Source organism: Arvicola amphibius, chromosome 6, assembly GCF_903992535.2.
Source record: "Arvicola amphibius chromosome 6, mArvAmp1.2, whole genome shotgun sequence".
Classification (NCBI taxonomy): Eukaryota; Metazoa; Chordata; class Mammalia; order Rodentia; family Cricetidae; genus Arvicola; species Arvicola amphibius.
Genome location: NC_052052.2, coordinates 83,002,332 through 83,016,472, shown reverse-complemented (window position 1 = coordinate 83,016,472; position 14,141 = coordinate 83,002,332). Strand labels below are relative to the sequence as shown.

Here is a 14,141-nt window from a genome sequence, read left to right as displayed (position 1 = left end):
ACAGCATGCCACCAGCAAGCAAAACTCATTTGGAAAAAAAAAATGTGGCTAAACTTTATTTTTTTAGTGTCCAGAATTCCTTTGCAAGCCCTCTCAGGCTTTAAGTGGATTTTAGTTGGTGATGTGGGTGCCAATTAGTTGCAAGGAAGGAGACAGCCACTTGTTCATCCCAGCTGCCCAGCCCCAAAATACACAGAAACTATATTAATTAAATCACTGCTTGGCCCATTCACTCTCGCTTCTTATTGACTAACTCTTACATATTAATTTAACTCATTTCTATTAAACTGTGTATTGCCAGAGGCTGTGGCTTACTGGGAAAAGTTCCGGTGTCTATCTCTGGCAGGGCTACATGGCTTCTCTCTGACTCTGTCCTTCTTTCTCCCAGCCAAGCTCTGTTCCCCTATAGCTCTGCTATAGGCCCAAGCAATTCCTTTGTTAACCAATGGTAATCATAGCATACAAAAGGGAATCCCACATCAAGAATCAGCAGTCCTTCTCATGGCTGCTGCTACAGAAGGAGGTAGAGAGGGGTCCTCATATCTTAGGTGTCAATTGACTGGTACCCTGCTGCTGTGTGTCTTTCTCCAGGTCACTAATGTCTCTGTGCTGCTTGTTATCTCACCCACACAATGGAGACTATCCTAGTTTCTTTATTTAAGATTTATTTATTTTGTCATCAGTGTTTTTGATCTTGGCCATTCTTACAGGTGTAAAATGGGATCTCAGAGTTTTTTGATTTGCATTCTTCTGATGATTAATGATGTTGAGCATTTCCTTAAGTGTCTTTCAGCCATTTTAGATTCCTCTGTTGAGAGTTCTCTGTTTAGGTCTGTACTCCATTTTTATTGGATTATTTGTTCTTTCGATAATCAATTTCTTGAGTTTTTTGTATATTTTGGAGATCAGTGCTAGGCTTCCTTGAGCTTCCTTATTCCCCAGGGAAAGGTTTCTTTGCTATCTGCCCATTCTGCAACCCCATGACACAGGATGCCTGTTCTGCAACCCCACAATGCAGGACAATCATATGTGATAGGGAGTTGTGTCAAAGCAGGAACTCGGTTTATTACTGTGAGCATCAGCTTATACAGGTCAAGTGACATGGTGTGATGTGGGGGTAGCTCCAGCCAATGAGAGACAGTCGAGCCTCATCCTCACTCAGACTCAAGTCAGGTTCTCCTCGGTCCTATAGGCCTTGAGGTACAGGCCCTAAGATAATTTTGGCCCAGCAATCAGACCTCTGTCTGGTGTGGGGTTGGTGAAGATCTTTTCCCATCTGTAGACTGTCATTTTGTCTTGTTGACCATGTCCTTTGCTTTACAGAAGTGTTCAGTTTCAGGAGGTCTCAGTTATTAATTGTCTCTCTTAGTGTCTGTGCTGCTGGGGTTATATTTAGGAAGTGGTTCCCTGTGCCAATGCGTTCAAGTGTACTTCCCACTTTCTCATCTATAAGGTTCAGTATGACTGGATTTATATTGGGGTCTTTTATCCATTTGGACTTGAGTTTTGTTCATGGTGATAGATATGGATCTATTTTCATTCTTCTACATGTTGATATCCAGTTATGCCAGCACCATTTGGTAAATATGCTTTCTTTTTTCCATTTTATAGTTTTTGCTTCTTTGCTGGAGAGGTTGTGGGGTAAAGGGAACACTCCTTCATTGCTGGTGGGATTGAAAACTGGTACAACCCCTTTGGATGTCAGTGTGGTGATTACTTAGAAAATTAGGAAACAACCTTCCTCAAGACCCAGCAATACCACTTTGGGGTATATATCCAAAGGATGCTCAATCGTGCCACAAGGACATGTGCTCAACTATGTTCATAGCAGCATTTTTTGTCATTGCCAGAACCTGGAAACAACCTAAATGCCATTCAACCAAAGAATGGATAAATAAAATGTGGTACATTTACACAATGGAGTACTACACAGTAGAAAAATAATGACATTTTCAAATTTTCAGGCAAATGGATGGATCTAGAAAACATCATATTGAGTGAGGTAACCCAGACCCAGAAAGACAAATATCATATGTACTCACTCATAAGTGACTTTTAGACATAATGCAAAGAAAACCAGCCTACAATTCACAATCACAGAGAACCTAGACAATAATGAGGACCCTAAGAGAGGCATACATGGATCTAATCTACATGGGAAGTAGAAAAAGACAAGATCTCCTGAGCATGAGGACCATGGAAGAATGTTGAAGGGGAGGGGAGATGCAGGGAAGAGAGCAGAGAAAAATATATAGCTCAATAAAACCAATAAAAAAGATTTATTTATTTTATGTATGAATGCTCCATTGGCATACCCGACTTTATGCCAGAAGGGGCAGCAGATTCCACTACAGATGGTTGGGAGCCACCATATGGTTGCTGGGAATTGAACTCAGGACCTTTGAAAGAACAAGTAATGCTCTTAACCGCTGAGCCATCTCTCCAGCCCCTATCCTATTTTCTTGAGCCAGTGATAGGTGTGCTTTTTAATTATAGTGCCTTTCGAAGTGGACTCTAATCTGTGATTAACAAAGTCAGGCTTGCCTTTTCTTTCCCTGCCATCCATGGCCCCTTTCTTTTGCCCTAGGCAGCCACTGACTTCAGTTTTATCCTTACAGATTAGTCTGGGAGATCCTAGAACACCTATAAACGGATCCATAGCATCCTGCCTCTGGGATATCTGAGCTCTGCCACTGGCTACAGTGCTGTTGAGCTTCATCTGTGCTGTCAAATCTACCACTAGCTCATTTTCCTCTGGTGCTGACAGGACTCTTTCTGCAGGAGACCTCAGTGCATTTCCCACTTTCCTGGTGCATTTAACATATTGATGCTAGGGCTACTTTAAATCACTCCACCAGAGTCATCCACATGCAGGATGTGGGAGTCCATGCATGCTTTTTTCTGCTGGATGGTCGGGTGCTGTTCTGATGCTTGTCAAGGGGGTGGGGAGATACAATACAAAATGCCACAGATTAAAGAAAGGGTCTCATGAAGTTAGAATATAGTGAGTGACAAGTTATGTGTCATTAAAACTGTAACTCTGATTATACTAAAATATAAAAATAATGGATGCCACAAAAAATAGAAAGAACAAATTGTAAACATGCTATAGCAGTTTCGTTGTTGTTGAAGTTTGGAAACTGTGTAACTCCAGGCTGGTCTCAAGCGCCCAGCAACAATCCCCCGCCCCAGTGGGCGTCGCTGTGCCTGGCCATAGCAACACTTTCTGAGAGTGTTCATTCATGTGAACAAAGAGAGAGCTACAGGCAGGAACTAGAACGGGATGCTTGCTGGATGCTGAGCACAGCTCCTGGGTTGGGCAAACACTGCCATGTCCTTGTCTGGTTGAGATAGTGGGGCGTTTGCTGGACTAGATATTCCCCTCAGATCCACACCGGCCTTTGTTGGGTATTTGGCTGTCTTCAGGGGGGCAGGGCTCCCCAGAAGTATCACACTCATTTGAAATCTAGCCACCCATCTTTGACTTTGACCTGACCCCTTAAGTGTCTTCCAAGTTCACTTCCAACTCTGACCTGGAACCTCTTCATAGCACCTTGGGGGTCTGATTTGTGACTGGGGGTTGTGTCTCACTCGTGCTCCATGGGATAAGAAATGGATGAAATTACTAGCTTGGATCTATACTAAAAATCTATGGCTGTTAACATTTCAGGTGTCCTTGGAATAGCTTTGTAGCCACCTTCGCCATGAATCAACACTCTGACTTTTAGGAAATTGTAGGACAGGAGTCTGGGTCAGGGCTGGCTGTGAGAACTGCACTTACAGGTGGTTCGAGAGGGCATTTTGTGCAAGTTTTTTCCCAGCACTGGTGGGATTGTGTCACAGCCCCGCAGTCCCTGGCTGACCTCCTGTGCCCTGCCCACATCTTGCTATAAAGGTCACTGCACCCTCCAGCCATGAATTAGTTTTTCCTGGCTCTGGCACCTCTGAGTGTTGGCATGGTGCTGCACATGGTTCTTGTCATTTTGAGCCTCTTGCCACTTCTGGAGGCCCAGAACCCAGAACATGCCAACATCACAGGCACAGCTATTACCAACGACACACTGATCTGGGTGAGTGCCTGCCCGGGGCCTGGCTCTGAGCACTGTGCATAGCTACCTTTCCTCGGGGCTTTCCCTTCCCTGTCTGTGCCTCTCCTGTGGGAAATTCTAACCAGCCTGGGACTCCAAACTCAGGAGCATTCCTCTGAAGTCTCTAGAAGGGAAGAGAGCAGTGGAGGGCTGATTGTTGAGTTGCCTGTATGATCCTGGCCTGGGGCTTCAGTTCCCCGATGTGTGGCTCAGGAGCCCTTTCTCGCCTATCTCTCATCGCTGATGACTGCCACACAGCAAGGCCTGCTCACCTGTGTGCCTTTATCTTCCCAGCTCTCTGGCAAATGGTTTTACATCGGCTCCGCTCTACGCAACCTCGAGTTCAAACAGGCAGTTCAAAAGATACAGGCAGAATATTTTTACTTTACCCCCAACTTGACAGACAACACGATCTTGCTCCAGGAGTACCAGACCTCGTGAGTCCTTGCAGCAGCTCCCCACCCATCATCAGGAACGAGGACAGCTGTCTTCTCTAGCTGCCTCTGGACCCCCGTGCTGGTCACATTTCCTCATCACCTTTCACTCTTTGTTCTCCTTCTCTTTGCCTGTAGGGAGGACCGGTGTGTCTTTAACTCCACCAAGCTGGGAGTCCAGAGAGAGAATGGGACTCTCTCAAAATTTGGTGAGAACCAGCACTCATGTGGAGGGATCTGCCTCTGGAGGGGGCTAGGCCAGTTTAGGCGAGAGGGTGGCCAAGGCCCTGGATCTTATGGCCACAGAGAGCACTAGCTGGCCAGCAGAAACTGAGAGTTCATACCATGTGCTGGGCTCTGCTGGAAATACTTCATGTGAACTTGGCCCTTTCTAGGAGGGTATCGCAAGGATCAGAGGAGGAAACAGCACAGGGTGGTTATGTCGTTCTTTTAACAATCTTTCCCATTCTCTGTGAGCTCAGAGTGGGAATCCATGGGGTGAGCAGCCATGCCTCCATGTCCCCAGGGACAACACACAGAAAGGCCACACAATGCTGATGGGTCTGATCGGACACTGCGTAGCAGCCCCGAGGCTTTTAACCCTTGTGCCCCTCCTCTGTGTAATGGGAGTAGATAGTCACCATCTTTCCAAGGCCCCTGGCTTTCCTCATCTATGAAGAACAGCAGAAACTGAGCACACGGCAGCTCTGGGGATCCCCAGGCATTTGCCCACTTGTTTGCTTCCTTGCCTTGGGAATGGAAACCTTGGCACCATTCCCGTGACTCAGAGCCTTTTCTCCTGCAGAGGGAGCAGTAGAACATGTTGCCCACTTGAAAGTGTTCATGAAACATAGGGGTTTCATGCTTGCCTTTGCCCTGGAAGACAAGAAAAACTTGGGACTGTCCTTCTATGGTAGGCCCCTTGCCACCCCGATCCTCAGCTACACAGGGTTCTGCCCTTGGGCCCCCAGCCACATCCCACATTCTTGCCTGACCTCCCATGTGCTCGCCTGTTCTTCCTGCAGCGAACAAGACAGATATTGCCCCAGAGCTTCTTGAGGAATTCCTGGAAGCTGTCAGAAGTCTGGGCATGGATGAGTCAGAAATCATATACACTGACTGGAAAAAGGTAAATGAAGGTAAATGAAGAGGATGGATGATACCACCCTGGACGTGGTCTCGTTCTGGGTGACCCTGGAGGCTGAGGCAGCCCGGGGAGGCAGGGGTCCTGCTGTAAGGAACTCTGCGGCCTGCGGTGGCAGCTGAGATTCACAGAGACCATAGACAGGCAACAGGCTGGGTGTGGGTGGGGTTAAGAAGGAGATCCTGAAAAGACTGGGGAGGAGAAGGGGCAGGAGAAAGGGCAACCGAGGAGACGGCTGGTGCCAGGGTGCCAGGCTTTTCCCTGGCCTTCATTTTCACTACAAGCTGTGGTTGAAGTCTTCTGTGGTTCTCCAGCTCCAGCGAGACTGATGGCTTCGGTGTAGTCAGGGGTGGCCCAGTCTTGATGCTCTCTCTAAACCTGGCTGAGGAAAAGGCCCCCTCAGCTTTGACTTTGTCACAGGATCAGTCAGAGCGCTTGCACGTAGCTCCAGAGACACGCAGCTCTTTGTGATTCCACCCAAGCCCTCCCTGCCACCCCCAACGCTGCGTTCCCAGGGGGAAGTTGCAAACAATCATAGAACTGGGGTGTTTCACAGCTCACCACCTCCGCCTCACAACCAGGGCATGGAAGAAAGGTCACCCAGCCACCTAGGGCTCAGCTGCCTCATCTCACGACGGTGGGGCCAGTAGACTCACCCCGCACCCGTGGCCAGGCGTGCGCAGAAATGCTGGCTCCCATTTGGGGGACTCTGTGCTCCCACTCAATGGGGTGTACAGCTGAGTCTCAGAGGGGAACGGCTTGCGCTAGATACTCCAGAGAAGCCATGGTAAATCTTGGTTCCAGCTGGCTGACACTACCCTGCCTTTCTAGTTAATCATTGTGTTCATTTTTCCCTTCAAAAATGTATTTATAGCCAGTTGGTGGTGGCACACACCATTAATCCCAGCACTTGGGAGGCAAAGGCAGGCGGATCTCTGTGAGTTCAAGACCAGCCTGGTTATTCTGTAACTCTACAATCCTCCTGCCTCAGCACCCCCAGGTATGCCACCGCAACTGGCTCAGTCACTCTGCTCTCTTCCCTGCTGTCCCCTAGGATGTGTGCAGCCAGCAGCAGAAGCAGCGTGAGCCAGAGAGAAAGAAGACAGAGGAGGGTCCCTAGGAAGGCCAGGCGTCTGTGCTCTGTTCTCATGCTCACCACGCCCACCCTGTGCATCTTGGTCCTTTCTTCACACCAATAAAGGTTTGGCAAAACATTCAATAACCATGTCTTTGCTCATTCATTCATTCATTCATTCATTCATTCACGGAGAGGCCTGCCATGAGTAGAGTCTCAGCTAAGTCCAACAAGCCCCACCTGGGGAAATCTGAGAAGGCTTCCAGGAAGGAGCATCTTACTCAGGCTACAAGGAGCTGAAAAAAGCCTGCTGCTCTTGTACGTGCCAAGAGGGCACACCTGAAGACAGCAAGGCAGAAGACCACCGAGGAGTCGGGGTTGGGAATCCAGGAGTATAATGCCCATCACAAGGGTGCCATCCTAATCATTGAGGAGAGGTGAGCTGGGAGATAGGAGGGCTCGTGTGGATGCTGCCACGGGCATGGTACAAAAGGCCAGGGCAAGATGGCATGATAGGTTTAGGTGTAGGTCCGAGGGCTGGATGTCCCCAGGAGGAATTCTCAGGGTGCCCATATGGTGACACTGTAAGATGAGACTGGTTGACAGCTGACAACTGTTTCACAGTTATGACTGGAGTTTTGGGGGCTCAGTCCACTGGGTGACAAACACAAGGTGTGAGATAATCTTCACACTCAAATGGATTTGCAATCATCCAGGAGATGTGCTGTGTGTGTGTCCATGAGGACATTTCCAGAGAGGACCACTCAGCTTGAGCGTAGGCAGCACCATTCCTTGGGGAGGGGTTTCCACCTACACTCAGCCCTCTGGTAAGGTCATCTGTGCTGGATGACCAGCATCTGCAGCCTCCTGACACGGCGCCCCCTCCACCCAAAATGGAACAGGCAGCGGGCACAGACAGCTCTGTGGTGCCCTGCTCTGCCTGTCAGCACTGGGGGAAGAACGAGACTGCAGAACTGCACATGATGCCCGGTATCAAAGTGGGCACGGGCAGAGGGTGCTGCTCCATCTGGAAGGAGAATCTGGCATGGGGCGTCTCCCTCTACTACAGCCTTGCTTTGCTGGCCTCTCTGGACTAACGGTAGGAGGAAGGAATGTTCAGAGACAATAAAAGGGCAGGCAGATTGTTCTGGAAGTCTATGCAGCAGGTACCTAGGGAGATCTTAGCAGCTAGGCATCCACTTCCCTGCCCCACCCTCATCTTTAAAAGCTGCAGACTTTCAGTAAACACCACAGACACGAGTAGCTTTGGGAATTTCTTTTCCCTTTCTTAAGACCATTATTCATTTTCCTTCATTTGCTTTAATAACGAAAATAGATTTTTTAAATGCCTCAAATATACAAACAATCTGTGAAAAACACACATTTCAGAAATGCTAAGATCACTCCGCTATGGGATGGGGAAAGGGGTGCTGGCATGGTTTCTCAGCTTCAGCCAGGACCAGGCAGGTAGCGGGAAGGTCTGAGGCTGCTGGCTGTTTCTTTCTCTGCCTGGGTAGCCTCTGCTCTGTGGGCTCATGGGGGAAACTTCTGTAATCACGGAAGATCTGGACATGTGTCACTGGAGGCCTCTATCCCAAGACATCCCACGGGTCCCCAAGTACTACTGTCCACAGGCTGCTTAGGATGAACATCCCTAGCCAGGGTCTCCCCGCCTCGGCATGGCTATTACAGGCAGGGACAGGAACAATGCAGCGACCCTAGGCTTTCCTTGTCCCCACTGGCCTTCTGAGAAGGATCCAAGCTCAAGGTAGCTCCCCAGTGTAAAGACATTCTGTCCTGTAAGATCCATGTTGTTACCTATAGGTGGGCATGGGCAGAAGGGATGGCAAAGAAAATCTCAGGGGCTCTGCCTGGACAGAGGTGGCCTTGATCACTACCCATGTTAAGGCTGGTCCCCTTGATGTTCATCCACTACTGCCCAGGCCAATGTCTCTCCATTTTAAACATGCTACGTGGAGTAGGCAGGTGTCGCTCCTGGGGAGGGGGCATGGCGTTTCCAGCCATCAATGGCTCCAGGAGACTTGTCTAGGGGACAACAGAGGTTGCCCGCCTCCTTGCCTCCTCGCCTCCTCGCCTCCTCAGTCGGAGTCTCCAGGGAGTCAGAAGAGGCAAGAGCCTTGCAGGCTACTGGCGTGGCGCAGGTCGGCAGACAGGGACCGGCTCAGCTGGCGGGTGGTGGCGCGCACATTCTCAGCAGCCTGCGCGGCTTCGTTGAGTGCCGCCTGAAGCTCTTCCAGGTCATTCAGACCCAGGTGGACAGAGTGCCAGGTTCCCCGACGTCCCTGGGCAGGCGGGGAGGCTGTCCGAGCTGAGGTAGGTGCTGGGGTTGCATAGTATCTGGGAAGAAGGAAGAAGAACACAATTTAGAGAGCCGAGCAACAGCACAGGCTATGGGTTTGGCGCCCAGCTGCACATCCGCTCAACACCCTGGTCTGTTTCCTCCCTCTGTGTGGTCCATGTGGAGAGATGAACCTGGAGGGACGAAGGAGAATACGCGTGGCAGGTGCAAGGCACAATTAGCTCACACCATCCTCTCGCTTAGCAGTCTGTGTGTGCACCCTGGAGCTGCTACGGAATTCTACCAGTATCTGGAACATTCTCTAATCTGCAGGTTGCAGGTTGATGGAGAATGCTAAGCTGTGAATGCTAATGACTGTGCTTCCTGGAGGTATCAGAACAGTTAACACTCCCTCTTTGTGGAGAATCTGGGCTCTCTATGGCTCTGATACTTTGAGCTCACGTGAGGCCTGAGAGTTGCAAGCTTTCCCTGGCAGAAGCCAAAGGTGCTTGGACTACGGAGCCTCTGCTGCGGGGCTGCATATGGCCAGCAGGTGGCAGCACAGCACTGTTGACATTTCTAGTTCAGCTATGGAGCAAGCTCAGTCCTGCAGTCTGGCCCCGGAGGAACCTGGGGCTTGGTTTGCTCTAACTATACCTAAGGCACTAGGCTACTGGCCGCCCTTGATGCAGCACCGGCTTCCCAAACGGTCCTTCTTGTGGTCATCTTTATCATCTCAGAAGAACAAACAGGTCAGAGAGCTACAGTGATCTGTCCAACTGCTGGCTACTTCATCTCCTTTTCTTGTGGCCACCACAACCTCGTGAGCTCTTCCCTAAGCCCAGACTGTAAAGATTTGCCTTGAGAACAGTAGAGAATCCTGAGGGTCCCAGAGGGCTGATAAACGCCATCAATCTCCCTGCCCAGGGACAAGAAACCTGGGCAGGTATCCACACCATGCGAGTCAGGGCCTGGACATGAAGCAAGGCTGCCTGCTGGTGCCTCGGACTTCTGTCCCTCCTGGCATCAGCTGCCACAGAGGCAGCTACCGCCTGTCATCCACACAGGAAGACTGTCTATGGATAACATTGCATCCCAACTAACTCACTTTACAGCAGTGGAAACGGGCTGAGCAGTAGCTGGTGAGTTAAGCCAGGAAGGGGTCTGGAGAGACGGCGTCATTCAGTCCGTCATGGCATTTCCCAGGTACAGAAAACACTCCACAGACACCCAGTGGAGTCTGCAGACATGCTTCGCTTCATCCTCACACAGCAGTACCCCATTGAACAGACGGAAAAATTGAGGCCTACAGAAACAGTCCTCTGCCTCAGCCACAGCAGTGATGAGAGGGGAGGGTGGAGGGTATGCCTGCATAGTCATGTCTGACCCTGAAATATTACCAGGCCACCATGCCCACTCTTCCCTTCTTAGTAGCTGGTGTTCAATATCAAAACCATCTAGTCGGTGGTCTTGCACGTCCCAGGCATGGACAGGGCAATATGAAGCAGCTGCCACAACCAAGAGGAGCCCAGTTAAATGAAGGAGATCCTGAATGTTACCCCAGAATAGAAATGGCTTCAGACATAAATCAAAGATGCTAGAGGAAAGCCGCAGGCTCAGATTAATACTGAAGCATTGGAGCTGGTTCTCTACAGTAACGTGTATGCATGAAGAGAGACATCAGCGCAGGCTATGGGGAGTTATAGTGCGTGGGAGAACTGGGAAAAGTCCACTAAGATTTCTACCTTCTAAATCTAAAAATCATTCCACCAATGAAAATCAGTTGAAAAAAGGGGAGGAAAAAACCAAGAAACTATTCTTACCACTGTATAAAAATACAGATTTACTCACTACAACGCTAGGATTCTCGGTACCCAGAAAGTTGTGACTCCCAGACACAGGGCCCTCTTGCAAGTCTGCTTTACTGTTGGGTCCCCATCACCCTGTAGTCTGCCCCTAAGGGTTTGTTGAGCGAGTACAAGAATTTCAGGCTTCTGCCCCATTTTACAAGAAGGTGCCACCATGGCTCCCATCCCTCTGACATGATGTAAGACAGCTGGCTTTGCAGGTACTCAAGCAGGTTAGGGCAGCTGGAAGGGAAGACTCACACAGTGGGTGGTGGGTACGGCATGATGGGAGCTGAGGAGATGTAGGCCAAGGCTGGTGGGGTTGGGGCTGAGGGTGCAGCAGCCAGGTACCAGAGTCCAGGGAGCGGTTGTACAGGTGAGCCCAGCTGTCTGTTCTTCAGCTTGGGACTGGGGGTGGAAGATGCAGTTTTCCTTGGGGTGTTCTTCTCTGTAAGGGAAGGAAGGACACATAGAAATTGTGTGAGGTTATGGGCAGATGCAGCCGAGCCTATAGCGTTCCTGAGGGCTGACCAAGCCCAAGACTGAAGGAAGATGCTGAGCGTGCATTCCTACTAGAGTGGGCTGAGCTGGGGCCATCTACTTCTGCAGTGGACCTGACTGTACCACACAGAGGACAGCGGAGGGTGTCAGCCGTGGATGGTTCCGGCGGCTCTCTAGAGACAGCACTGCCTGGAAGGGGGAAGAGAGAGAGATGTCTGGAAAGGTTGTGCGTGGGAAGACAACACAAACAGCGACCACGATGGTGTAAGTAGGCACCGGCCACATGCTAGCAGCTCATGGTGCTAGTTACTCTGCCCATCTCCCTCCACAGTCGGAGGAAGCTGAGCTGCCACAAGACAGTACTTTGTCAAAGGAAGTGGCTATCTAATCTCATGCCCAGACCCTCTAGATGATAAGCCCATTTTGCCTTTGAGATAGACTTGATCCTCTCATAACAATCATTGGGAAACCAGGAAACCAGTGGGGGCTGAGGGGAATAGTCCACAGCAGGGTCATGGTGTTCGTACGATGTAGATCCCTCGTGCTACCCCTGGCTGAGCATCAGACTTCTCCTCTTGCTCTCCAGACCAAGCTAGGCTAGTACACCCTCTGGGAACCTCCCATGCCCCTTTTTGTCATGCACCTCTGGTCTGTGGTTGCCCCGTTTTGTTGCTGGTTCCTTAGGGACAACATTGGTAGGTGCTAAGTGAGAGTGAATGAGTGCATGTGGTCTGTCAGGATAGCGATCCATGGTGGGGAGGGGCCGGTGCTCTGGAGTCATAAAGACCTGAGTTCAAATACTGGCTCTATCACTTGTGAGTTGTGCGCTCTTGAGCAAGCTACTTAAGCTCTGAGCCTCTCCTCTCACAAAATGGTCCATGGCCAGCGTTAAGAAAATTTCCCAGTGGTTAGAGGCTCATCTACCCAGAACACTGTCTCTTACCTGTGCCCCGGGTCCTAATAGGTTGGCAATGGGGACAGGAGGCTGTGCCACTGCCCTTCAGGACATCCTTGGGGGACAGAATGTGGTACTCCTGGCCTGGGGAAGAATCCAGAATGATCATGTCAACACCTGTGTGGACTTGGGGCCGGTCTAACAGTCTCTTTCCTCTTCCCACAGTTTTGTTAGCTGTCCTCCGCCTGCCTCCTGTGCACATGTGAAGCAATACTGTAGATGTCCCCACTGTGAACATGTGTGCACATGTGCACAGAACACAGACGTCTGTTTACTACGTGTGTGCACAGAACACAGACGTCTGTTTACTACGTGTGTGCACAGAATGCAGACGTCTGTTTACGTGTGTGCACAGAAGGCAGACGTCTGTTTATTATGTGTGTGCACAGAACGCAGACGTCTGTTTACTACGTGTGTGCACAGAACGCAGACGTCTGTTTACTATGTGTGTGCACAGAACACAGATGTCTCTTTACTACGTGTGCGCACATATTCACCAACATCTGTTTACTACTGCCCTCTCCAAGCTCCTTGTTGCATCTCTACTTCTAGAAGTATCTGCCAGCTCTCGCCCTTGGGAGTGATGAACACACTCAGCAGAGGCAGGGCGTGGAAGCTGGTGTGACAGAAATGTCATGACTGGTGTCATGTGTTAGGAGTCGGCGGTGTCCCTTCCTTGCCTCAGGCTCAGTTGAGGGGTCAGCAGCATCTCTTCTAAATGGCTAGAAGAGGGGACATCATAGAACCAATTTCTGGAACTTTGGACAGAACAGGACTGTATTGGACGGCTACTGAAAAGTCCTTGATGTCACTGGAAAACTGGCTGCTTCCAGTGTGGACTCAAACCTCCTGAAATCGCACTGGATAGAAGTGAATATGTTCTGAGTTCCCAGCCGGTTTGGGATACTTAATAAAAACCAAGGGCTGAGGCAGGAGAGATGACCTGTAAGCAGACCAAGTGCTTACAGCACAAATGGAAGACCAGATACAAGCTGGGTGGGTGCAGCCAGCTGCAATCCCAGTACTGAGGGGGCTAGGAGCCTGGATTCCCAGGGAAAGCTGGGTAAGTACAGCCACCTGTAATCCCAGGGCTGAGGAGCTAGGGGCCGAGATTCCCAGGGCAAGCTTGGTGGATGCTGCCACCTGCAATCCCAGCATTGAGAACGCTAAGGGCCTGGATTCCTGGGGCAAACTGGCCGTCCAGACTGGCTTATTGGTGAGATTTGGGTTCAGTGAGAGATTTGCCTCAGAAAATAAGGTGGAGAGGGATGGAGGAAGATGGCAGACAGTGGCCTCTGGTCTCCACACGTGCACATGCGGTCATGCACATATATGCTCATACACACAAACATGTTTACATGGGAACTAAACAAGCAAAAAAATAAAACAAGGACCGAGGACGAGGCTCCATGGTTGACACGTGTCAAGCGTGCACAAAGCTCACCTGTGTATTGGCCCCGGAAGGAGACTCTTTCCTTCTGCCTCATGCTGCCTACTGATCTTGTCCCCTCCTGTGCAGCCTGGGGATGCTCCTCAAAGGTCCTGCTCTTCTCAGATGACAGCCCGGGGGAGAGCGATTTAAATTCTGAGCCTATGTGGAAAGGGAGCCTCAGAAGGGGCAGGTGAGGGGCTCACTGGAGGAGTGAGCATGCAAGGGCAGAGGTCAGGGGGGTGCTTGTGTTTGGTCTTGGGTCTTCCCAAGGGTCCACGCCTCCGGAATCTCAGCCTGGAGTTTTGTGGCTATGATGCACCTGTGCAGCAAACCCAGGATGTGGTGCTCTCATTTCTATATGGTTTA

At 50.3% G+C, this 14,141-nt stretch overlaps 2 protein-coding genes across 6 annotated transcripts in view; one reads left to right on the top strand and one right to left on the bottom strand.

The window, feature by feature from the left end:
- The first annotated feature begins 3,937 nt into the window (after window positions 1-3,937).
- On the top strand, window positions 3,938-6,888 carry Orm1 (orosomucoid 1). Of its 3 annotated transcripts, none has more exons than XM_038334649.1 (6): window positions 3,938-4,070; window positions 4,383-4,525; window positions 4,661-4,731; window positions 5,328-5,435; window positions 5,548-5,651; window positions 6,721-6,888. In XM_038334649.1, the coding sequence occupies exons 1-6, from the start codon at window positions 3,957-3,959 to the stop codon at window positions 6,784-6,786; spliced, it is 606 nt and encodes a 201-aa protein (XP_038190577.1). In that variant the 5' UTR covers window positions 3,938-3,956; the 3' UTR covers window positions 6,787-6,888. The 3 variants fall into 3 exon arrangements, with proteins under 3 accessions (XP_038190577.1, XP_038190578.1, XP_038190579.1); XM_038334650.2 differs by having other exon boundaries at window positions 5,548-5,661; XM_038334651.1 differs by lacking the exon at window positions 5,328-5,435.
- Window positions 6,889-8,056: 1,168 nt separating this feature from the next.
- Window positions 8,057-14,141, bottom strand: part of Akna (AT-hook transcription factor) — a 47,443-nt gene continuing 41,358 nt past the window's right edge. For all 3 annotated transcript variants that reach the window (XM_038335217.1, XM_038335216.1, XM_038335219.1), the window contains exons 18-22: window positions 13,788-13,934; window positions 12,332-12,427; window positions 11,461-11,577; window positions 11,149-11,335; window positions 8,057-9,099 (exon numbers count right to left, since the gene is read on the bottom strand). In XM_038335217.1, coding sequence (XP_038191145.1) covers window positions 8,862-9,099; window positions 11,149-11,335; window positions 11,461-11,577; window positions 12,332-12,427; window positions 13,788-13,934 — 785 coding nt within the window. In that variant the 3' untranslated portion in view covers window positions 8,057-8,861. The remainder of the gene's footprint in view (window positions 9,100-11,148; window positions 11,336-11,460; window positions 11,578-12,331; window positions 12,428-13,787; window positions 13,935-14,141) is intronic.